This window comes from Podarcis cretensis (assembly GCF_951804945.1).
Source record: "Podarcis cretensis genome assembly, chromosome: 10".
Classification (NCBI taxonomy): Eukaryota; Metazoa; Chordata; class Lepidosauria; order Squamata; family Lacertidae; genus Podarcis; species Podarcis cretensis.
This window is the reverse complement of record NC_137179.1, coordinates 5,666,738-5,692,366: the sequence shown is the minus strand read 5'-3', so window position 1 is coordinate 5,692,366 and position 25,629 is coordinate 5,666,738. Positions and strand designations below refer to the sequence as shown.

At 47.3% G+C, this 25,629-nt stretch overlaps 1 protein-coding gene and 1 long non-coding RNA gene across 2 annotated transcripts in view; both read right to left on the bottom strand.

Moving 5' to 3' along the window:
• LOC307225311 overlaps window positions 1–25,629 on the bottom strand; it is a 323,071-nt gene that overhangs the window by 263,866 nt on the left and 33,576 nt on the right. The window lies entirely within an intron of this gene.
• On the bottom strand, window positions 4,950–18,144 carry LOC307225108 (carboxypeptidase A1-like; the record flags this gene model as incomplete). The annotated part of the gene is made up of 11 exons (XM_079992884.1): window positions 4,950–5,251; window positions 6,013–6,097; window positions 7,409–7,608; window positions 9,570–9,660; window positions 9,786–9,896; window positions 12,303–12,404; window positions 12,982–13,083; window positions 14,979–15,077; window positions 15,808–15,942; window positions 16,221–16,302; window positions 18,080–18,144. 11 exons carry the CDS (start codon window positions 18,142–18,144, stop codon window positions 5,064–5,066), a joined length of 1,260 nt encoding a protein of 419 aa, XP_079849010.1. The 3' UTR covers window positions 4,950–5,063.

The window sequence follows — 25,629 nt, the reverse complement described above, 5'->3', positions numbered from 1 at the left end:
GAGGCCGCTCATACCTCAAAAGGGCAGCGTTTCACATACAGATAACTTCTGGCAAATTTGCTTGGCTTGTTGCGTTGGCAGAAAGGGGAGTCCTTTTGACCCCTTTTCTCTCCTCTCCCTCCATCCCCCTGTGACATTTCCTTTCTCTTGCTAGGACACCTGAGATTAATGACACATCGACTAGCAGGCCGGTGGCACTCTGTCTCTCTGCCAGCCGTTCTCTTTTACAGTTTGCACAGTTGGCTGGCTGTGCAGGAGAAAATGCCTTCACCTCCGCTGTGATCCGAACAGCTCAGAGTGGCATCAGTGCCAGATCAGTTCTTCCTTCCACCTGTGGTTCACCTTGCAGGAGGCAGAGAGGTCCTAGTGTTCCCCAGCCTTGGCTCTTAGGACAAGCTGCTTTCTTGTCGGTGTCAAATAGAAACTAGAGCAATTATCTTTTGGCTTGCAGTCCTAAGCTATGGTGCCAATGGTCTGTGGCATGGACATCTCCGCTCCAGACGTCATGGGCAGCTTACTGCTGCAACTCTGATCCTGCTTAGCAGCGTCGGAGCTCACAGCCTCCTCCTCCTAAGCCCCTTTGTTTTCCTCTTCTGACCCCAAAGTAGAAGCTGGGTCGCCTCTGTTTCTGAGATGTGAACCAGCTGGGTGTCTGTAGAAGCCATAATCAGTGGTATCCCATGTTGGTCCCAGGTAGACAGAGCTTCCCCTTTTCTTGTTCCCACTTGTTACAGAAGGAAGGTTCCACTGTGGTTTGTTAGTGCTGGAACAATTCCCTTTGAAAGAATCCATGTGGGGACCATAAATGTACAATCTGCTTTGAGCAAAGATCCAAGATTCCAGCTGCCTCCCGTTTTGCAGGCCTTTCCTAGGAGAGAATCTGCCCAGATTTCCAGTATGCTGTTTTCCAGGTGCAGCTCATCCCACAAGCTTTTCCCATGGACAAAGATGATTCCATTAGATGTCCTAGGAGGCACCGTCTTCCCTGGACACTCTCCATCCCTACCATTTAAAGCACTAAATTGTAGAATTGTCTCTGCCACATCAGTTGCATTTGTTGACCCCATACGGATGTGACACTTTGGCCTTGTTTCCGTTCTTCAACTTTCCCCATATGGCACTGTCATAAAATAGCCCTGGAGCAGTCTCCCCCAACCTGGTGCCCTCCAGATGTTTCGGAACCATCGCTCCCATCATCCCTGACCACTGGCCAAGTCAGCTGGAGCTGATGGGAGCAGAAAGCCCCAAAACATTTGGGGAACATCAGGGTCTATTTCTTCTCAAGTTGTGACTGCAACTGTCAACTCGACAAGCTAGTTGTATCCCTGGTGGCGTTTTAACCCCTGTCTGCGTTCATAAGCCCCTGGAAGCAACACTACAGCATCTCAGTTTCGCCCTGTACAAGGGATCTCAAATCTTAGAAGCAGTGATCTCTCTAGGGGTTCCATGTGGCACACATGGGTTCCAGTCACATACATTTTTCTTCACCTCCAATTTGAAAAGCTGCCCTTTAGGGCTTTTCTTTTTATACAGATTTTTAAAAGAGCTCTATTTTTATATGAAACGAACTTTGCAAGGTTACAAAAAGTGACCACCAACCCCCGTAGCAACTAATGAGTTTGGCATTCATCAGCCACCTGGCTCTCTCTGGGGTTTTTCCTGCCCTTGAGTTTCATCCTTGCCGTAGCTTTTAACAGTAGCCTGGAATTGCTCCTCCTCTGTAGACTGGGGGATGTTGAGATAGGCACGAGAGCGTTTCACTCCTCGGCTGTTTGTTGGACGTCATCTGCAATATCCTTAAGCTACTGTGGACATCTTGCTGAGCAGTTCTGCCATTTGATTTTTGTTCCTTTTGAGCGATCATCTTGAGCACTTGTAAAACTGATTGTCTAAGGGCAGCTGCTATTAAATAGGGTGGGGTCCAAGAATTGGGGGTGAGTATTCTGTCTGACGTCTGGGTCAATCTGCAGCGTTGGCAAAGCCCTTCAGCTAAGCTTGTTTGCCTTACGTAACCAAGTCACAGAAGTCTTCTGTGCTTCCTCTTCCCCATATTTATCCTGAACCCTGTCTTGCCTGGCAGCGATTTCCTGACAGTTTGAAATGAGTTGTATTTAAATATCATGTATTTATTATAAATGGCGAGACCGATGGTTGGTTGATGTTAGCCCTTGGCATATGTGTTGCTCCCTCTTGGTCTGCGGTGATCGTCTCTTTTTTGCACAGTAGACTGGTTGAGCTTTGTAGTGTTTTTCCTTTCCGACTGCTTTTTTATTGGCTGGCAGTTCTTAGTCCTTTGTAAAACAAAAAGCTGAAGCCTATGGACACTGCCTGCTGCCTAAGGAATTCTGGAAATGGTACAAGTGAGCTAAGCATTCCTAGTAAACCTTTGCCAAAGTGCAATGTTCAGGATTCCTTGGGGAAACGCAGGAAGGCAAACTGGTTTGAGACCAAGTAAGTGTTTTTACAAGAAATGCAGGTACTACGTCTTTTTTCTTAAACCCAAATACCATTTTGTGCAACTGCATCAAGAGTCTGTTTAGTCAACAAACTACATGATTCCCCATTTCCACTGAGCATTTGATCAGAACCTCAGTTTCAACAAGCAGATGTTCCTTCAGTGTTGGGATGCTTGTGTGTCTTTTTGTCCCAGTTTCGTTTCTGTTCCCCCAAGACTTGAGCTTTCTGGCCCTGGACTTCCAAATGCCATCTTGTGTATCAGAAATGCAATCACATTCTGAATCCCGCAGTCTGAAGAAGAGCCTCTCTTAATCCTTGGCACTGGAAGAAGAGCAGCTCAACATTGCTTTGATCCTCTTATTGGCTTTGTGGATTTTGTATATTTTGCTCATTAGGTTAATTATGTCAAACGGTTTGGCCGGTCCTGCTTTTTATGACGGGTGGATCAGATATTTCTGTGTATAGTTTTGCCTCTTACTTTGTTTTCAGCTCAATAAAATAAGAACCGTCCACCATATCTACAAGATTCTTGCATGGGCTACCAGTCAAGTCACTGCAGGAGATTCACTGCAGAAATCATTTGAGTTGTTGTAGTCGTTGGCATCTGTCTCGAGAGACAATGAAGTGTGTGCCTCCGGGAGTGAAGTCAAACCACTATGCTAACAGCACCAAAATGACCATCCCAGGGTGCAAGCCTAGGCAGTGTGTATGGAGGTCCTTGGCTGCCCAGATGACAAGACCCCACCCCCTCGATTTCGCTGATGTGGTCCAAAAGATCTCTTGAGATGCATTTGTGTTTGGTAATATACAAAAAAAAATAAAAATTAAAAATTGTCCAGTAGCACCTTAAGGTAAAGGTAAAGGGACCCCTGACCATTAAGTCCAGTCGTGGCCGACTCTGGGGTTGCGGTGCTCATCTCGCTTTACTGGCCAAGAGAGCCGGCGTACAGATTCCGGGTCATGTGGCCAGCATGACTAAGCCACTTCTGGAGAACCAGAGCAGCTCATGGAAACGGCGTTTACCTTCCCGCCAGAGCGGTACCTATTTATCTACTTGCACTTTGACGTGCTTTTGAACTGCTAGGTTGGCAGGAGCAGGGACCGAGCAACGGGAGCTCACCCCGTCACGGGGATTCGAACCGCCGACCTTCTGATCGGCAAGTCCTGGGCTCTGTGGTTTAACCCACAGTGCCACCCGCATCCCTAGTAGCACCTTAGAGACCAATTAAGTTTGTTCTTAGTATAAGCTTTCGTGTGCATGCACACTTCTTTAGATACACACTTCTTCAGATCTGAAGAAGTGTGCATGCACACAAAAGCTTATACAGTAGTACCTCGGGTTAAGAACTTAATTCATTCTGCAGATCCATTCTTAACCTGAAACTGTTCTTAACCTGAAGCACCACTTTAGCTAATGGGGCCTTCCGCTGCCACTGCGCGATTTCTGTTCTCATCCTGAAGCAAAGTTCTTAACCCAAGGTACTATTTCTGGGTTAGCGGAGTCTGTAACCTGAAGCATCTGTAACCTGAAGTGCCTGTAACCCAAGGTACCACTGTACCAAGAACAAACTTAGTTGGTCTCTAAGGTGCTACTGGACAATTTTTTTATTTTAATTTTTTATATATATTTCAACTGTGTCAGATCAACATGGCTATCTACCTTGTGTTTGGTAAAATAGGAATAGGGGTCCTCTTTGAATGACACCCACTTCTACATAAGCTGATAACCAAATGGTGCCTAAGTGTTGAGTGTTTGCAGACAGAAAACACCCCCCCCATTTGCAAGTTTTCCCAACAGTGACCATACACAGTGGTCATGTAAAGGACTCCTGAGCCACTAGCCTGAAGTGGAACATCCTTTGGAGTTATCCAAGGCTTCTCTGAGTGAGGAGCTTTGCTTGCGAGCACAATAGCAAAGAAACTCTTTCATGGAAAAATTTGAAAGGACATTCCTTTCTTGGCTATGATTCCTGCGTTGCAGGGGGTTGAACTAGATAGATGACTCTGGGTCCCTTCCAGCTGTACGATTCTATGATCACTCAAATTCTTTTGATTGAGAAAAGTGAGAGTTCAGAGCATGTGTGTAAATTGGAAGGGATTATTTGTGAGAGAAGGCTGATCGCCAAAGAATTGATGCTTTTGAATTCTGGTGCTGGAGGAGACTCTTGAGAGTCCCATGGACTGCAAGAAGATCAAACCTATCCATTCTGAAGGAAATCAGCCCTGAGTGCTCACTGGAAGGACAGATCCTGAAGCTGAGGCTCCAAGACTTTGGTCACCTCATGGGAAGAGAAGACTACCCTGATGTTGGGAAAGATGGAGGGCACAAGGAGATGGGGACGACAGGGGACGAGATGGTTGGACAGTGTTCTCGAAGTTACCAGCATGAGTTTGACCAAACTGCGGGAGGCAGTGGAAGACAGGAGTGCCTGGCGTGCTCTGGTCCAGGGGGTCACGAAGAGTCGGGCACGACTAAACAACAACAACAAGGCAATGGAAAAGCTACTTCTGTACTCATTCCAAGTGTTTATTACATATTACCAAGGAGGCCCCTGTGTGTTGGTTGCAAAGTTGTCTCCTGAGACAACAGCCTCCTACTTTTGATTCTAATAGGGATGATCTCGTGTGTGTTCCATGATGACCATCAGGGCCAGCCATGTCTCCTCAGCAGCGGGAATGATTTGGCTGGCAGGGAGCATGAACCCGTAACGGCCCGTGTCTCGCAGCTCAAAGGTGTAAGAGTATTTGATGCCTTGTTCGTAGGTCCAGTCGATGGTTCCACCACTTGCTTGGTCTAGATCAAGGAAATGGGTACACAAAAGAAAAACAGCCGCATCACATCTCTTCTATACAACTCTTGCTACTCTTCCAGTCTGGAATAGTTTAATTTCCGTCCTGTGCATGCTTTGAAACTCAGTGTTAGGGTTCTGGTTGAAAGTAAAGGGTAGACTCTGTTAATCCTCTTTAATAGGCAGCTTGGCATCCAAGCAGTGCACAGCTGACATAAGGCTTGGACCCAGTTCAACACACCTGCTTAGAGGGGGGGGACTCTGGGTTGTTTGCTATCTCATCTAGGAATACATTTGACTTCAGAAATAATAAAAGCACAATGCCTTCAGAAGCACGTGCAACATTCTAAAAAGCAAGTCCTCATGGTTATGAAGCAAACCTGGATCGTGTACAAGAGACTTTTAAGAGAACCCGTACAGAGAACCTGTCAGTCACATATGAATCTTGCAGGCATAGCCTAAATGAATGCTGTTGCATTTGGCCTAAAAAAAAATTGTAGAAAAGACTTATGCCCAAGAAAGCCATATTTTGTGAATAGACCGTACTGTGTACTGTAAATACCAGATCTGTCCTGATTTCTGAACTAGATGATTCTCAGGGTCCCTTCCAATTCTATGATTCTATGATGTGCATTGGAGCATCCCCAGTACTGCAACCTCCATAGAAAACTATACTCTTAGAGAAGGTAGAGTTCAATTCAAAATAGTTGACTGCCCCCTGGCAGCTTGGAGCACCACATTTGTTTTCACAAGTTGGGTCACTTACAGATGGTGGTGATGATGCTACCATATCTGTATTTGGTTCCATGGAGAGAAGTAAGGGCTTCGACTGCCTTCTGAGCAAGAGCGTCCTGGAAGGGAACAAGGGGCAGAAGGAGAGGAAGAAAAAGTGAGATCTAGAAAGGTCAAGCACATGGGATGAGAACTGCTGCATAACAAAGGTGACCTAAGAGATGCAGGCTTGTGGGGAGAGAATTTACCCCCTTCAGTGGGTGGTGCTGTAGTCCAAACCACAGAGCCTAGGGCTTGCCGATCAGAAGGTCGGCGGTTCGAATCCCTGCGACGGGGTGAGCTCCCGTTGCTCGGTCCCTGCTCCTGCCAACCTAGCATTTTGAAAGCACATCAAAGTGCAAGTAGATAAATAGGTACCGCTTCGGCGGGAAGGTAAATGGTGTTTCCGTGTGCTGCTCTGGTTCACCAGAAGTGACTTAGTCATGCTGACCACATGATCTGGAAGCTGTACGCCGGCTCCCTCAGCCAATAAAGTGAGATGAGCGCCACAACCCCAGAGTCATCTGCAACTGGACCTAACGGTCAGGGGTCCCTTTACCTTTACAGAGGTACCTCGGTTTCCAGACGCTTCAGGTTACATACTCCGCTAACCCAGAAATAGTACCTCAGGTTAAGAACTTTGATTCAGGATGAGAACAAAAATCGTGCTCCGGCGGCGTGGCGGCAGCAGGAGGCCCCATTAGCTAAAGTGATGCTTCAGGTTAAGAACAGTTTCAGGTTAAGAACGGACCTCCGGAACAAATTAAGTTCTTAACCTGAGATACCACTGTATTTTAATTTCTGCACTTGTCGCTTTTTCCGTACACAGTTTTCTCCTGTCTCTGCTAGGCCAGCTCCTATTTCCCTACAGGAAATGTTTTCATGCTCGGGATCCCTATCTTTGTATATCCTCCTGCTTTGGTGGTACTTCGCAAGAAAAAACACACCTTATATGCTGTCTCCCAGGTGTGCTTCTCTTTCTTCTTACCCCTCTTGTTCTAAAGAGGTCGCTCTAGAGATAGCCCCATCACTTTGGGTTTCATTCACCTGCTGTCAAAAGTGATGGCTTTTTAGTAGTTCAGAATGGCCAGCTGAGGTTTAATCAGTGATGGGAGACGGTTCCCTGATAGCTTGGGATTCATTCTCCAGCTTTTGGAACGGGAAGTCCATCGGAGGACGTGGGGCAGTGACACACCTCCAGCTGAGTGGTGAGGTGGAGGAGTGATTTGATCTTACAAAGGCCGAGCGTTTGGGGTTGGGGTGTGGAGTTAGCTGAAATGGGGATTCAGCAGGAGCTGCACAGGTTGCCCCTTCTGGGGGTCTACTGCTGGTTCCTTACACACAGACACCGTGTCCCTAAGGGGGGGGGGGACTGAGCCATGGAGTCCTACCAGCTCCGCCTGATCAGCAGCTTTCTTGCTGGTGTAGCCATAAGGATAAAGGAGAAGCTGAGAGTAGCTGTGGATGGAGACGAAGGCTTTGATGTTGCCGTGACTCTTCACAAAGTCCACGATGGCTTTCACTTCGGGCTCAGAGTTAGGGTAGGGTCCACGGTAGGTCTCGGTGCAAGGATTCCCGCTGGATCCAGCCTCTGTAATGCACAAAAAACACTGTTTCATTGGTTGCTGTAGATCAGGAACAATTCAGATAAGGCACTTTGGTGACGCAACCCGTCCATAACCTACTGGTTTGGACGTTAAAAACTCATGAATTGATAAGGGCAGGTCTATGCGATAAAGTTAAATGAGGGTTTGAGACCATATCATGGCTCACTCATCCCCTCAGTGCTTTTTTTCTTATGAAATGTTTAGGGGGTACTCTCATTTTGACTCAAGAAAATCACCATTTTATAGTTCAAATCGGGAGAAAGAAATACAGTAAATGGACAAAAGTACAAAGATTCACAAAATGTTTAGGGCAGTCTTTCTCAGCCTATGGGTCCCCAGATGTTGTTGAACTACAACTCCCATCACCCCTAGCTAGCAAGGCCAGAGCTCAGGGATGATGGGAGTTGTAGTCCAACAACATCTGGGGACCCGCAGATTGAGAACCGCTGGTTTAGGGGTCTGCGTACCCCCAGAAAAAAGCACTGCATCCTCCCAATCACACACACTTCAATTTTTGGTAGAGAATCATAGAACTACAGAGTTTGAAGGGACCCTGAGGGTCATCTAGTCCAACCCCCTGCAATGCAGGGATCTCAACTGAAACCTCCATGACAGATGGCCACACAAGCTGGAGAACTCTAGCTCCAGTCTAGGAGTCGGGGGCTGGAAGGTTTGGAATTTGGCCATAATGAGTTGACAGGAAACTGACTATGGTGAATGTCATGGACTGGTTGGACACAGAAGAATGGTGGAAGGAACCAACTGGGGAATCCCCAAGGGTGTTGGGTCCCGCTTGAGGTTTTCCAGCAGGCATCTCAGTGGCTTCCATGAGAGCAGGGTGCTGGACTAGATGGGCCCATGGCCTGATCCAACAAACACTTCCTGTGTTCTTAACTGGAGGCTGGAATTGAAACAATGACCTTTGTGTACTCTACCTCCAAGTGATAGTGCTCCACCCGACATCAGCATCCCCAATTAGGCACATGAAATGATGTATGGAAGTGAGAGCTGGACCATAAAGAAGGCTGATCGCCAAAGAATTGATGCTTTTGAATTCTGGTGCTGGAGGAGACTCTTGAGAGTCCCATGGACTGCAAGAAGATCAAACGTATCCATTCTGAAGGAAATCAGCCCTGAGTGCTCACTGGAAGGACAGATCCTGAAGCTGAGGCTCCAATACTTTGGCCACCTCATGAGAAGAGAAGACTCCCTGGAAAAGACCCTGATGTTGGGAAAGATGGAGGGCACAAGGAGAAGGGGACGACAGAGGACGAGATGGTTGGACAGCATCATCGAAGCTACAAACATGAGTCTGACCAAACTGCGGGAGGCAGTGGAGGACAGAAGTGCCTGGCGTGCTCTGGTCCATGGGGTCACGAAGAGTCGGACACGACTAAACGACTAAACAACAACAACAATGTTGTATGGAAGTGAGCTGGACCATCAAGAAGGCTGATCGCCGAAGAATGGATGCTTTTGAATTCTGGTGCTGGAGGAGACTCTTGAGAGTCCCATGGACTGCAAGAAGATCAAACCTATCCATTCTGAAGGGAATCAGCCCTGAGTGCTCACTGGAAGGACAGATCCTGAAGCTGAGACTCCAGTACTTTGGCCACCTCATGAGAAGAGAAGACTCCCTGGAAAAGACCCTGATGTTGGGTAAGATGGAGGGCACAAGGAGAAGGGGACGACAGAGGACGAGATGGTGGGACAGTGTTCTTGAAGCTACGAACATGAGTTTGACCAAACTGCGGGAGGCAGTGGAAGACAGGAGGGCCTGGCGTGCTCTGGTCCAGGGGGTCACGAAGAGTCGGACATGATTAAACAACAACAAATCCTGTGCCATAGTGCATTGGATCCCTTCAGACAATCATATTCCGCTCGACCTCACAAAGATACACGCCCCCCCCATCGGGGTGGGGGTTGAGGAAGCAAAACCCTTTACCTCCAAATCCTGCGTCCCAATTCCTGTTGGGATCCACTCCAATGCAGGATGACCCGCTGTTCTTGGACCTTGTCTTCCTCCACATGCGGTTCTGCAACAGCCAGGAAAGGCCCATCAACAAAGTTCAGAACTTCCAGACCTGCTTCTGAAGCTAAATGCGCAATTCAGTCTACCAGCTTCATGCTGAACACAGAGTCTTGAAAGGGAAAGAAATACCTTGGAGTGGGTGAAGGCAAACCCATCTGGGTTTGTGACAATTTCTAGGAAGATGTCGAAGTTGTCCAGGATGGAGGTCAGGGAGGCATCCTTGCCGTAGCCATCAAGGATCTGAACAGGATGAAAGAGAAGGGCTTAAGGACAGAGCCTTGGAGTCCGTCATCATTCGTAGACAGAGCTGTGTCTGGCTTCTTCAGACAAAGACAAAGACATTTTTCTTTTCCACCCTTCCGTCCATCTTTCCTTTATTTCATTAATAACCCACCATTTTTTCCTCCAAGGAGCTCAAGGTGGCATCAGTGGTTCTCCACCATCTCATTTAATCCCAACAAGAGCCCTGTGAGGTTGGTGAGGCTGAGAGGCAGCGACTGGCCCAAGGTCATCCAGTGAGCATCATAGCCGAGTGGGGAAATTTGAACCCTGGTCTCCCAGTTCCCAGGCTAGTGCTCTAGCCATAGCTGTCAACCGTCCCTTATTTGGCGGGAAAGTCCCTTATCCCAGCGCCATGTCCCGCTGCTGCCCCTTATTGATGATGTCCCTTAAATTTCCCGGGTTTCAAAGGAAGCAGCTCCTCTCCCTCCCTCTCTCCCTGCCGGCCAGGGAGGAGGGAGGCTCCAACTGTGTTGCTCACCCAATAAGGAGTCGAAGAACGACTGGGGGGGTGGAGCTTGCATGCCTTGTGCTGATCAAATTGGCCGCATTGCCTGGGGACTCGCCTTTGCTCAGCGCTTCCCAGCGGAGAGGTGACGGTGGTTTTCCTTGCTGCATCCCCTTTGCCGGGTTGCTGCGCTGTGGGAACCACCGCATGAGGCTTTGCTTGGCTGCTGGCTGGGCTTTCTGCCTTTGGCTCAGAGGGGCTCAGAAGTTGAACATACCTGTGCCCGGAAAATCCCTTATTTTGGCTGCTGATCCCTTATTTTCGAGGCTGCTGGTCCCTTATTTTCAAATCTGTAAGTTGACAGCTATGGCTCTAACCACTACACCACATTGGCCTTTGACACCTGACAGGTGCATTTTCAGGACCCACCCTATTCTTGCAACTGTTCTGGGGCTGTTTTTAATTCTGAATTTTACATTATTGCGACCCACCCTGGGACCTGCCAGTGAAGAACAGGTAAAAAATGTGGTAATTATAATAACAATAATAATAAATAATATATTTTTCAATTTAGTCTCTGTTTGCTAAATAGTGAGCATCTCCTCTAGACGAGAAATGTGTTTGTTATGGTTAGGAGAAGGAAAACACAATGGCAGATGGGATCAATTTCTCCAGAAGACCTTTGATTTGATTTATTATTTGGAGGCTGCTTTTTTGACAGCACCCCTGAGCTCAAGGGAGCTGAGAATTATAAGAAGGCATTAAAATTAGCAATCAGCATTCCCATAAATAGAATCCTATCAATAAACACCACAGCATCCAAGCAAATCAAACCAAACTGTTCAAGTAGTTCAATACAAACTCATAATACTATTTTTGTTATATGTTGCCTACGTATGTCAGTTGCTGTCCAGGGCTCCTTCTGGAGGAACAATGGGATATAAACTGAATGATTAAATAAATACAACTAATAATTTACCAGAGATCAAACAGGTCTGGAAGCCTTGTGATTGGCATAAATATAAACCAACCAGGATGTATTTGCACTTTTGGATAGCTAGCTTCACTCTAGATTCCCATGGGAAGGGACCAAGACAATGCAAGACATGGAAGCTGCACTCCTTCTCTCTCAGAATCCTGGTGCCCCTCTCTGAGATTCCACACCAAGTCTATCTCTGCAGCCTTGAGGAGTAGAAACTTCTAGCAGTAAATAAACAATGACATTCCGAAGATGGTGGGTTCTGTGCCCCTAGTACATGGACACATTTGGGTGCATGCACACCATTTAAAACCCACCCACCCCCAATAATCTTGGGAACTGTAGTTTATGATGGTGCCAGGAATTGTAGCTCTAAGCGGGAGACTACAGTTCCCATGATTCTTTGGGAAGGGTGCTTTCAGTGGTGAATATGAAGCCATGAAGTTGTGAAATCCTTGCAGCATTGGCGTCTCTGAACATGGGCGGTTCATTCTTGGCCGGCAGTTGCCGATGGAGCTCTGAGCCCTTCCTCCTGCGTGTGAAATGTGTGCCTCTGAGACTAAATTGCAGCCAATACCTTCTTTGCAAGGGACGCGGGTGGCACTGTGGGTTAAACCACAGAGCCTAGGACTTGCCGATCAGAAGGTCAGCGGTTCGAATCCCCGCAACGGGGTGAGCTCCCGTTGCTCAGTCCCTGCTCCTGCCAACCTAGCAGTTCGAAAGCACGTCAAAATACAAGTAGATAAATAGGTACCGCTCTGGCGGGAAGGTAAACGGCGTTTCTGTGCGCTGCTCTGGTTCGCCAGAAGCGGCTTAGTCATACTGGCCACATGACCCGGAAGCTGTACGCTGGCTCCCTCGGCCAATAAAGCGAGATGAGCGCCGCAACCCCAGAGTTGTCCGCGACTGGACCTAATGGGCAGGGGTCCCTTTACCTTACCTTCTTTGCAAAGTAGACTCCACTGGCTTGAGTGACCCATTCTCGGGAGTGGATACCGGTGTCGATCCAGATTGCTGGCCGGTTGCTTCCCCCGGTGCTGAACTGTGTGGAAAGAGGAGAAAGAGAAATCTGAATTTCTACCTTCTCCTCCGCAAGGCTGTCTCCAACCAAGTCTGATGGGCCTGCAAGCTCCCTATGAATGCCGGGTACTGAGAGTGGCATCTTAGCATCCAGGCCCATAAATCTGAGCACTTTGTTAAACCTCATAATTCCCTAAAGCAATTTCCCAGTTCTTTGGAGCCTGGGAGCACATTTGAAAAATCTAAGGAAATGTTACGCATGCCACAAAATGCCCATTTCACAGAATTGGTGGTGCTTGAAACACACACAAACTCTCGAAACAACGGGGGACACACACCCAAAAACCAACTCCCCAAAAATAAATTTCTCAAAACATAAAAATTAGGAGGGATAAGGGTCCTATTGAATGCCAGAAGTATTTGAAGAAGTCGGGGTGCCCACAGGTGCCATGTTGGAGACCCAATATTTAAAGGCCGAAATATTAACACATTAAATCCATATGTGTTAGAGATGTGGGAGTTCCACCTCCTGCATGGCGTGGGAAAGTCAGGAGTGGAAATTAATGTTTGTTTGTCCAAATGCCTCAGAAATGAGTTACCTTCAAGATGTTGATTGGTCGGCCCTCGTAACTCTTCCCAATCTGGATTTTACTGACCAGTTTGGGGTTTTCACCCACCAGGAGGTCCATGAAATCGTAGATCTAGTGGAGAGAGAGGGGGGGGCTGGAATGAAGTATGTCTCTGTGTGTCTCACTAAGAGTCTGTGTTCTGAAATTCTGCCTCAAGAAAGCAACCGTCAAGACTCCAGGGGTCCCTGAAATGAGGGCTTTATTTTCCATTGTGAAATATACTCGGAGTCGAGAGTGGATTTCATGCTCTTTATTCAGCTCATAGTGGTGAGGAGGAATGGAAGTTCCCCCAGAATGTCTGCTTTATATACATTATTTACACAATGGGCCCCACATGATTGGCTAATTCCAGGATTCACCTGTGGGCCAATCAGGTTGCGGGTTCACTTCCACCTGGAGCTGGATTGAGTGGCTCCTGTGGACCAGTCAGACTGCTGCATTCTGGGTCCTATTGTTCTAGGACCAATCAGACTGCTGCATTCTGGACCCTATTGTTCTAGGACCAATCAGACTGCTGCATTCTGAATCCTATTGGCTGCTGACATTTGGATCCTATTCAACTCAGTAAATAACACATTGTGTTCTACATGGCAATGTTAGTCAATTAAATTGTGGAGTGGGCTAACTCACCTGAATTGCACATATCCTGTGTCGTGGAGTAGAGAGACCATTACTATACACACACACACACCAATGATGACAGCTGCTATCTCTTCTTATTTATTACATTTATATACCATTTATAGGGATGCGGGTGGCGCTGTGGGTTAAACCACAGAGCCTAGGACTTGCTGATCAAAAGGCCGGCGGTTCGAATCCCCGTGACAGGGTGAGCTCCCGTTGCTCGGTCCCTGCTCCTGCCAACCTAGCAGTTCGAAAGCACATCAAAGTGCAAGTAGATAAATAGGTACTGCTCTGGTGGGAAGGTAAACGGCGTTTCCGTGCGCTGCTCTGGTTTGCCAGAAGCGGCTTAGTCCTGCTGGCCACATGACCCGGAAACTGTACACCGGCTACCTCGGCCAATAAAGCGAGATGAGTACCGCAACCCCAGAGTCGGCCACGACTGGACCTAATGGTCAGGGGTCCCTTTACCTTACCATTTATATACCACTTTTATCTTTCAATGAGTTCCAGGTGGGTGAGCCAGTTCTGCACACTTTCCCTCTGGACTATCCTCCGCAGCTTGAAAAGCATCCCCCTTGTTTGATGACATTTTGATAACACTTGCAAAAATGTTCACCTACCCACTACCATTGCCCTCGCTCGCTTGCTCTCTCAGTTGACTTTGCCCGAGGTGATGTCACGACCTAACTACCCCTGATTGGCTATTTACATATCTTATTCACTGTGTGTTCTCTGATTGGCTTGGACTGGTGAAGTGATGAGCCCAGAATGCCCTCGCTCGCAAGTGGCTTGGTTAACCCTCAGTGTTGTCCCCACATTGGCAAACCTGTTTGACTATATAGCACAGGGGTCAGCAACCTTTTTCAGCCGTGGGCTGGTCCACCGTCCCTCAGACCATGTGGTGGGCCGGACTATATTTTTTTTGGGGGGGGGGAATGAACGAATTCCTATGCCCCACAAATAACCCAGAGATGCATTTTAAATAAAAGGACACATTCTACTCATGTAAAAACACGCTGATTCCTGGACTGTCCGTGGGCTGGATTAAGAAGGCGATTGGGCCAGATCCGGCCCCCGGGCCTTAGGTTGCCTAGCCCTGATATAGCATAGTCATGACATCATCCCATCCCGTCCAATGAGATTACAAGTTCAGGAAGCAATAAACAGGAGAGATGAAGTGTACCTAGAACAGCAACAAAAAGTGATAGGTATTTCTGCTATCAAAGCATTAGCTGGAAAATATTTTTACCCTATCTCCTAAACCCATGTCTTTGCTCCCCATACAAAATAATCATATTGAAATGGGATATTTGCAGTTACAAGTAGGCATTTATTTCACTCACCTCATCCAGATTGTGGTAAGAAGCATAGTTAAATGTCTCAATCGACCGGGGCATAAAATGTTGGCGGGACATGAAAAGCTTCTCCTCATCCACCAGTGACTGGAAGGGACAATGGAAAGAGTCAGGGAGGAGTGGGGGTTTTTGGAGAAAAGCCCACTCCCTTTTCTTGAGTTTGTAGCTAATGCACGTTACTTTAAACCACATGAGCCCATGGTCTGTCTAGCAACCTAGCCAGCACTTACTTGTGAAATCTCTAAGTTAACTCTGCCCCTAAAAGCTGAGCCATTTTGTGGTTCTCTCTTATAACCTTTAAATAGTTCCTGCTCCTGCATGAATAAAGCCTTTGAACTCTCCCAGTGGAAATGGGAGTGTGTGCACAGCATATATCTGAGGTGTCAATGATTTGGACAGCATACACATAATACTTTTAAAGCACACTTGAAACACATTTCCCCCCTGAAAAAATTCTAGGCACCATAGTTTGTTATGGGTTGCTGGTGATAGATAAACTATTGTGCTCAGGATTCATTGCCGTGTGTACACAGCCTAGGTTAAAGAGGTTTGTCTCCAGCATGATAGTGGCGGTGAGAAGGTAGACTCAGTCAGGGAAAGGTGCCTGTGAGGGGAGGCTTCCCTGAGGTCCCTCAAGAACCTGACACCCTGGTGTCAGGTCTCAGGGCTGACAATACACAGGTTTATACAGCAGGGTCAACCCTACCATTAGACGGTGGTAGAAGTGAGGTCTTGAAGGACAGAACTGGGCCAGGCCTGCTTTGCAGGCCACACACACCTGCACCCGTTTCCCTTGTCATCTGTGCAGGTCACTGACCTGAAGGTCCTGGATCATGATGGAATAATGGATGCCATTAGATTCCAGGAACACCTTGACTCCTTGGAGGCTCTCGAATGGGACACGCACGTCTATGGGGAACTCGGAGTGAACTGGGTGGCGCCAGAAATCCAGCTGGAGAAGAGAAGTATTAGTTTAATATATGTGTATGGCGTGTGCTTTGTCATCTCTCCTGTGGTGCAATAATGTCAGAATTGCCTTGCTGGCTGTGGAACCTGGGGAGCTGCCTTATATTGAGTCACAGCATTGGTCCATCTAGGTCAGTATTGTCTGACACTGACTGGCAGCAGCTGGACCTGGACCACGTTTCATGGGTTCAATCAGTCCATGACGGGGTGTTACATCAAACAGAGATAAACAACCCCACCTGCATCTCTGCTCCAAGGCATTACCTGAAGATGCTCAAGAGCTTCCAGCTCCTTCACCTTCTCCACTTGGAACTCATCTGCAGCAAAGATCCTCAGCACCTGGTGTCTGCAGAGACAGGTTATGTGAGCCTTTGCACGCTTGACGATGGGCTTTCGTGAAGGATAAACATGGTGGTCATTCTGTGACTGGCTAGCTGAATTCCCCCCACAGGTATCTGTGCTTGCTGGTTGTCTAAGCAGGCAGCATTGGTAGAATGCGCCAGAGGAATGTGTGTCCCCACGCCCCACCTCCCCAATGCCCAATATACATGCGTTAGTTCAAGCCTAGCCAAAGTTGGCCCTCCAGCTGTTTTGGGACTACAACTCCCATAATCCCTAGCTAACAGGACCAGTGGTCAGGGATGATGGGCACTATAGTCCCAAAACATCTGGAGGGCCAAGTTTGCCTATGCTTGATTTAGTTAATGATTTAAATTAGAGCTGTAATACTTGTGTTCCGTCACTAGGTGCCGCTGTAGTGCTGCTCTCTTCAGCAGATGCAAAAAGAATTTCACATCAAGCTGCAAAACAGAAAAGCTTTGGGCATAGAGCACAAGGTATCAAATAAATGCCTCCAACATAGCTGCTCCTTCAGTTATTACTTATGAAAGGGAGCAAGCAGGGCCGGATTAAGACCTTTAGAGGCCCTTAGCACTTTAAAGATTATAATAATATTATATTATATTACAATGGTACCTCGGGTTACAGACACTTCAGGTTACAGACTCTGCTAATCCAGAAATAGTACATAAGGTTAAGAACTTTGCTTCAGGATGAGAACAGAAATCGTGTGGCGGCAGCAGGAGGCGCCATTAGCTAAAGTGGTGCTTCAGGTTAAGAACAGTTTCAGGTTAAGAACAGAGCTCCAGAACAAATTAAGTTCTTAACCCAAAGTACCACTGTACAGTGGTGCCCCGCAAGACGAATGCCTCGCAAGACGGAAAACTCGCTAGACGAAAGAGTTTTCCGTTTTGGAGGTGCTTCGCAAAACGAATTTCCTATGGGCTTGCTTCGCAAGACGAAAATGTCTTGCGAGTTCCTGCGGGTTTTCCCCCTTCCCCCCCCTTTTTCTAAGCCGCTTATCCGATAAGCCGCTAAAAGCTGCTAAGCCGCTAATAGCGCTAATCCGCTAAGCCATCAATGGGCTTGCTTCGCAAGATGAAAAAACCGCTAGACAAAGAGACTCGCGGAACGGATTCAACCGCTAGACGAAGAGAATTGCGGAACGGATTCAACCGCTAGACGAAGAGAATGGAGGAACGGATTCTTTTCGTCTTGCGAGGCACCACTGTATATCGAACTGGCTAGATTAACAGAGGCAATTAGAGATCACACTAGACAAGAGTTTCAAAAAGCATGGAGGAAATGCAGAGTATACTTCACAAAACAGTGCCCTAAAATACACACTTGGACTTGTTTCGACTAATGTCTGCGGGAGACTTTGTGGATATTTAAGTTATAATTAGAAAAATCTTAATAGGAGGATTGGTTTGAGAAGATATCGAATTCTTTGAGTAAGTTTGGACAATTTGGGGCAATTAAAATGTCAAAAGTTAACATAAGAAACAAAAAATAAAGAAAAAATGAAATGAAATGTGGAAAACAAAACCTATAAAATAAAATGCAGAACCAGCTGCAGGTTGGTGCAAGTAAAAAAAAAAAAACCCCACAAAAAAACCACACACAAAAAACAAGTCATGCTTTTCCATTTCCCTGGACTATTCCATCTGTCTGTCTGTCTGTCTGTCTGTCTTTCTCTGTCCGTCTCTCTTTCTGCTACCTGGAGATGGAAAGTGGAGCTAGGTAAATCACGACGCGGACCCCCCGATCTTGTGTCTACGTACCCCACAAAGGTCTCGGTGCCGAGCGCAACAGCCAGGAGGGCACCAAACCACAAGAGACTCCTCATTTTGGCCAAGACGGGATAGCCACTAGGAACTGGGGTGCCTCCCCAAGGCCTCTTATATTCCATCCACAGTGTAAACGCTGGCTGGAGCGTGGCCAGTGGCTACAGGGACCAGCCTTCCGCCAGCCGCCCTCCTTCCCACAGCTCCGTCGGGAAATGGGCTGACACTTCCAACCCCTTTTCCTGATTGATGTTCTGGGGAACGTGGCACCTGCCGTGATAAGCGAGGAGGTCGGGGACCCACAAAGTTTCCTTTCGTCTCTGCCAAGGTTTTGTGCAATGCCAAGGGGTTGTTGAATCATCCGCACCACAGAGCTCAAACAGAGCAGAGGGCTTCAGATCCATGCCAGGGGTTCTGACCCAAATTAACCCCCCCCCCCAGACACACACACACCTGTAGTTGAAGGTGCTCCTAGATGGGTATAGGGTGCTCTTTCTGTGTATAAATCATAGGTAGGTAAACTAAGGCTCAGGGGCCGGATCCAGCCCAATCGCCTTCTAAATCCGGCTCAGGAATCAGCGGGTTTTTCCTCCTGGGCCATGTCCAGAAAGTGGTGTTGGGAGATGAGTGTTCAGACCCCTGGGCTCTCACTTGTGGGGTGCCTCAGGGTTCTGTCCTCTCCCCTATGCTTTTCAACATCTACATGCAGCCGCTGGGAGAGATCATCAGGAGGTTTGGGCTGAGTGTCCATCAATATGCAGATGATACCCAGCTCTACCTCTCTTTTAAATCAGAACCAGTGAAGGCGGTGAAGGTCCTGTGTGAGTGTCTGGAGGCGGTTGGAGGATGGATGGCTGCTAACAGATTGAGGTTGAATCCTGACAAGACAGAAGTACTGTTTTGGGGGACAGGAGGCAGGCAGGTGTGGGGGACTCCCTGGTCCTGAATGGGGTAACTGTGCCCCTGAAGGACCAGGTGCGCAGCCTGGGAGTCATTTTGGACTTACAGCTGTCCATGGAGGTGCAGGTCAATTCTGTGTCCAGGGTGGCTGTCTACCAGCTCCATCTGGTATGCAGGATGAGACCCTCCCCTCCCTGCAGACTGTCTCACCAGAGTGGTGCATGCTCTGGTTATCTCTCGCTTGGACTACTGCAATGCGCTCTATGTGGGGCTACCTTTGAAGGTGATCCGGAAACTGCAATTAATCCAGAACGCGGCAGCTAGACTGGTGACTGGGAGCGGCTGCCGGGTCCACATTACACCGGTCCTGAAAGGTCTACATTGGCTCCCAGTCCGTTTCCAAGCACAATTCAAAGTGTTGGTGCTGACCTTGAAAGCCCTAAACGGCCTCGGTCCTGTAAATCTGAAGGAGCGTCTCCACCCCCATCGTCCAGCCTGGACACTGAGATCCAGCGCCGAGGGCTTTCTGGCGGTTCATTGTGAGGTTACAGGGAACCAGGCAGAGGGCCTTCTCAGTGGTGCCGCTCACCCTGAGGAGGCTGTCTGGGAGGGGGGAGGTAAAAGCCCATGGATCCTCAGGATTTTTGCATTGGGTCACCCCAAATTCACCATCAGATCACATAGCATGTCCATGGCTACAGCCTGCACCAAAAAAACACGCACCCACTGTTATGTGGGGCCACAATGGCGCAAAGCACAGATCCACAACATGGATCCTCAGGATTTTTGCATTGAGCTATCCCAAACTCCCCGTCAAATCACGTATCATGTCTGTGGCCACAGACATGAACCACAAAAATCATACACCCACTATTTCGTTCATAATATTTTTTCCCTTGTTTTCCTCCTCTAAAAACTAGGTGCGTTTTATGGTCAGGTGCCTCTTATGGAGCAAAAAATACGGTATGTTGGTCACTGCCAGGAGGACTGGGGAAACCCAGTCAGATGGGTGAGGTAACAGGCATATCATTATTATTTCCATCTATCTCCACTGTGAAACATAGACAAAGAATCATAATTTGGAAGGGACCCTGAATAATAATAATAGTTATTATATCAATATAATATAATATAATGTAATATAATATAATAATGAAATTATCGTATATATAATATGTTGTTGTGTTGAATAGGACGTACTTATTTTCATCAGATAAATGTTGGTGGGTATGCAAAATACTGGACAGGTCAGGGGGGAATTCCACCAAGTAATTCCATTCTTCAGTAACTTTTTTCTCATTTTGTCCCTGTAATTTAGTCTTGCCCTGACATCATATTCCATCATCTTCATAAGCCAGTCTTTTTCGTTGGGATTTTAATAGTCTCTCGGGTCAAAGTGAATATTTGATGTCCTCCACAGATTACGTTTTTTCGTGTTCTAGTGAGTAACTCGGCAGCTGTTGCAACCAGGGAAGGACACAGAGAGATTAGCCACTAATGCTATTTTTGCCACTGTGCCAGAAGAAATGTTAACCTTCGGGATTAAATCATATATACCACCTTGGACTTCTTTGAGAAAAAGTATGCGGGTGGCACTGTGGGTTAAACCACAAAGCCTAGGGCTTGCCGATTAGAAGGTCGGCGGTTCGAATCCCCGCTGTGGGGTGAGCTCCCGTTGCTCGGTCCCTGCTCCTGCCAACCTAGCAGTTCGAAAGCACGTCAACGTGAAAGTAAATAAATAGGTGCCGCTCCAGCAGGAAGGTAAATGGCGTTTCCATGCGCTGCTCTGGCTCCCTCGGCCAGTGAAGCGGCTCCCTCGGCCAGTAAAGCGAGATGAGCACCACAACCCCAGAGTCGGCCACTACTGGACCTAATGGTCAGGGGTCCCTTTACCTTTACCTTTAAAAATAAATAAATAAATAAATAAATGTCCTGAGCTATTTTCCTTGGGAATTTGAGTGGCCTGCCTTGGACCCTCTCTTAAAGACAATCATTTTGCAGCCAAAACTTTTCCCAGCGCTGTATCTCCGTCCTAGAAAAAGCTACGGCTTTTTAATGTGGATGATCCAAGCGGCTAGTCCACAAGCATCTGAGCCTCACCAGAAGGCTGTGGTGTGTGGCCAACCCTGTGTCTTGGTTGTCAGGTACCCCAGGAGACCATGGATTTCATACGCTGATACAGAGGCCTGCAGAGCTCAGAGCTGGGACGAACGGCAGCCCCCCGCGCTCTAGAGACAAAGGCGATCACAACCCTTTGCCACAAGTCTGTGTGGTGAACGTGCAAAAGCTAGAGCACAAGAGTTTCCAGAGTTCAGCCCCATTCCATGGAATCGATTGCCTTCCTGCCTTGCTTTATGGCATCTGGCTAGTCGCTGTTGGAAGCAGAATCACGCACGAGAATTGAACTTTTGGTCCGGCCAGCGGTGAGGGATTTGTGGCCTTCTCGAGGCTGCTGGACTACAGTTCCCATAATTCTGCAACATCTATATTAGCCATGCCACAAGGCAGAGTGACAGACTGCTTTAGGGGGCAGAGACTGGCGGCTTGGGTTGCCACCCGCCTTCCATAATACAGTGGTACATTGGTTCCCGAATGACTTGGCTCCTGAACGGCTTGTCTCCCGAACGCCGCAACCCCGGAAATGAGTGTTCTGATTTGCAAATGTTTTTGGAAGCCAAAAAGTCTGACGCAGTTTCTGCAGATTCCAGTTGAGTGCAGGAAGCCATGCCTTGGTTTTCAAACAGTTTTGGGAGTCAAATGGACTCTCGAAACGGATTTAGTTCGAGAACCAAAGTACCACTGTACAGGGTTGTCCCTTATTAGAGTGTAAATTGCTGTGACCTATATTGATGCAATACAGGACGCAATTTGTCCCGTATCTCCCGTATTTCAACTCTCTCCTGTGTTGGATTAAACTGTATGGAGCCCCCTAGGCAGTCAAAATCGGGAGAGGGGGCTCACCTCTCAAATACATTTTTTAATATTTAATATTAATTTAATACATTTTTTATTTTACCATTTTAATAAACCAATTTTATTACACAAAACACTGGACACAGAAAGCTTGGTTGTCATGTTCTTCCAATATCAAATCAATATTGTTTTGATCCATTGTCGCGGGGCCCTTAAAAGGCATGGGGCCCAATAAGCCGGTGCCCATTCTGCCTTTTTGGTAATCGGGAAAACTCCTCTCTCTCTTTCTCCACCCCTCACTTCTTTCCTTTTCTTTTTTCTCCTCGCTGCCTCTTTTCATCCTTCTCCCAAGGAGCAGCAAAGCAGGGCAAGGCTTTTGTGTCAGTGCAGCCCAGAAGCCCCTATTCTGAATATACCGTATTTTTTGCTCTATAAGACTCACTTTTTCCCTCCTGAAAAGTAAGGGGAAATGCGTGTGCGTCTTATGGAGCGAATGCAGGCTGCGCGGCTATCCCAGAAGCCAGAACAGCAAGAGGGATCACTGCTTTCACTGCGTAGCGATCCCTCTTGCTGTTCTGGCTTCTGAGATTCAGAAATTTTTTTTCTCTTGTTTTCCTCCTCCAAAAACTAGGTGTGTCTCGTGGTCTGGTGTGTCTTATAGAGCGAAAAATACGGTAGTTATCTGCATTATATTTGGGAGTGGGGTGGGAGAGAAGCAGCTCCCCACAAGGCTTATATTGAGCTGGCCCTGACCGCAGGCGTCCCACATCTTTGCACTAGACCAGGGGGCAGCAAACTTTTTCAGCAGGGGGCCGGTCCACTGTCCCTCAGAACTTGTGGGGGGCTGGACTATATTTTGAAAAAAATATATGAACGAATTCCTATGCCCCACAAATAACCCAGAGATACATTTAAATAAAAGGACACATTCTACTCATGTAAAAACACACTGATTCCCGGATCGCCTGCGGGCCGGATTGAGAAGATGATTGGGCCGGATCCGGCCCCCAGGCCTTAGTTTGCCTACCTATGCACTAGACCAGCGGTTCTCAACCTGTGGGTCCCCAGAGGTTGTTGGACTACAACTCCCATCATCCCTGAGCTCTGGTCTTGCTAGCTAAGAGTGATGGGAGTTGTAGTCCAACAACATCTGGGGACCCGCAGGTTGTGAAAGGCTGCACTAGACCAAATGTTTCAGACACTGGATGTTTCTGGGACACCACAAAACTTGCACTGCTTTTGAGAGACAAGATAGACCCTAAAATCTGGCATGGCTCCATGCTTTGTGGGGCCCTGGGAGCAAATTGCGGAGCAACGCAGTTTGTTTTCTGTGTATTCTTCTGCTTTGAGTGCATTATAATTCTATTTGTTGCTTTATTATTAAATATACCGTGCGACTGTCCTTCAGTAATGAACAGAGTGAAAGATTCTGAGTCATTGGGGTGGAGAGTGAGTGTGCTTAGTTTATTATTTCGCTCATACAGTGATACCTCGGGTTAAGAACTTAATTCGTTCCGGAGGTCTGTTCTTAACCTGAAACTGTTCTTAACCTGAAGCACCACTTTAGCTAATGGGGCCTCCCGCTGCTGCCGCACCACCGGAGCCCGATTTCTGTTCTCATCCTGAAGCAAAGTTCTTAACCCAAAGTACTATTTCTGGGTTAGCAGAGTTTGTAACCTGAAGCATCTGTAACCAGAAGCGTCTGTAACCCAAGGTACCACTGTATTGTTAATATTGTTTTACAGATTATAAACGTACTGATTTGTTAATCATATACCGTAGTTTTCGCTCCAAAACACGCACTTTTTTGCTCCTAGAAAGTAAGGGAAAATGGAGAATGAAATGTGGATAATGGAAAATATTATGTTATTATGAATGTCTTTTATTGGTTATATAAAATTTAATAAATATTATTAAAAAAAAAAGTAAGGGAAAATGCCTGTGCGTGTTAAGGAGCGAATGCACGGATCGGAGCCATGGCTGCCGTCAGTCAAGCAAAGCGGGAGCCGCTTACACACTCTAGGAGGCTCTCGCTTTGCTTGCTTTAAAGCGACCTGGAGCCGGGGAGGAGGGAGGGAAGGAGAGCCATGGCAGCAAAGCGGGCAGCAGCCGCTTACACGGGAGGAGGGACAGACGCTAGCAAAGGTCCGTGTGCTCTCTAAACAGAGCAATGAGGCTGCAGAGGGACGGCAGGAAAGATAAAATTTAAGCAACCAGCAGCAAAATAAAACCAACCTCGAGCTCTGAGCCACGCAGTGAAAACCAGGAAGTTAAAAAAAAAAGGCTGGGGATGAGGGAGAGGGGAAAACTTCGCAAATCCCCGCGTCTCAGCTGATCCGCTGAGAGGGAGCAGCTTGTTTTCAGGCAGGATAGATTCGAGCATTGTCTGGGTCCTAGTGCCCCTACCTCTTTTTTGTGCTCCATTCTATTGCTGCTGGTGGCTGCTTATCACTCAGGCTACAAGGAGGAGCGCTTTTACACAGCTAATGGTGAATCCCCTGCAATCCAAGTCCTCCTCACTTGCTCAAATCTATGCTGCCTCAAAACAAGGAGCAGAAGGAAAAGGCTGCAAACTGTTAAACGGAAAAAAACCCAGGCACAGGGCAAGTACCTTAAGTATACCTTTAAAGCAACAGTGCTCTTTCCCTCCCTCCTCCCCGCTCAGCTCCCCGAAAAGCTCCTTCTCCACGCGTGCTCCTTGTCCCTTGAGTGGTTTTCCTTCCCTCCCCACTTAAAACGTGGTTACAAAGCACGGATCCACATGGATCCTCAGGATTTTTGCATTGGGCTACCCCAAACTCACCATCAGATCACATGTCTGTGGCCACAGCATGAACCATAAAAACCATGCACCCACTGTTTCGTTCAGAATATTTTTTTCTTGTTTTCCTTCTCTAAAAACGATGTGCGTGTTATGGTCAGATGTGTGTTATAGAGCGAAAAATACGGTAATAGGACTTTTGCCGTAATTGTGAGGTTTAGCTTACAGTGGTGCCCCGCAAGACAAATGCCTTGCAAGACGAAAAACCCGCTAGACAAAAGGGTTTTCCGTTTTTCGAGGCGCTTCGCAAGATGAATTTCCCTATGGGCTTGCTTTGCATGACGAAAACGTCTTGCGAGTCTTGCGAGTTTTTCCCCTCCCCCCCCTTTTTCTAAGGCGCTAAGCCGCTAATAGCCGTTAACCCACTAAGCCGCTAATAGCACTAATCCGCTAATCCGCTAATAGCGCTAATCCGCTAAGCCGCTAATAGGGATGCTTTGCAAGTCGAAAAAACCGCTAGACGAAGAGACTCGCGGAACGGATTATTTTCGTCTTGCGAGGCACCACTGTATTTTTTAGCTATTGTTTTGCTAACAATGTTTTACAGATTGTAATTGTTTCACGGATGATTTGTTAATTATTCTCTGTGCTGTATTTGTGATGATCCATTATGTTCTATCAGGTTGTTGTTGTTTATTGTTTGCAAGCCGCTTTGGGATTCAGCTGAAGGAAAAGCGGCATAGAAACGTAATTACCAATCAAATCAAATATTGCATTTGAGTCCAAATGCAGACCTCAGTGCCCATAATATTGCATTCACTGGATTAATTTACAAGTCCCTTAACAGCTGGGGTCCAGGATACTTTAATAAATGTCTGCTTCCTTATATCCCTGAGGACTTTGGGGGGGGGGTCACTATTAAAGATCTCCCACAGCACAGTTGCACAGAAGCCATTCATCTAGTACTGGGTGC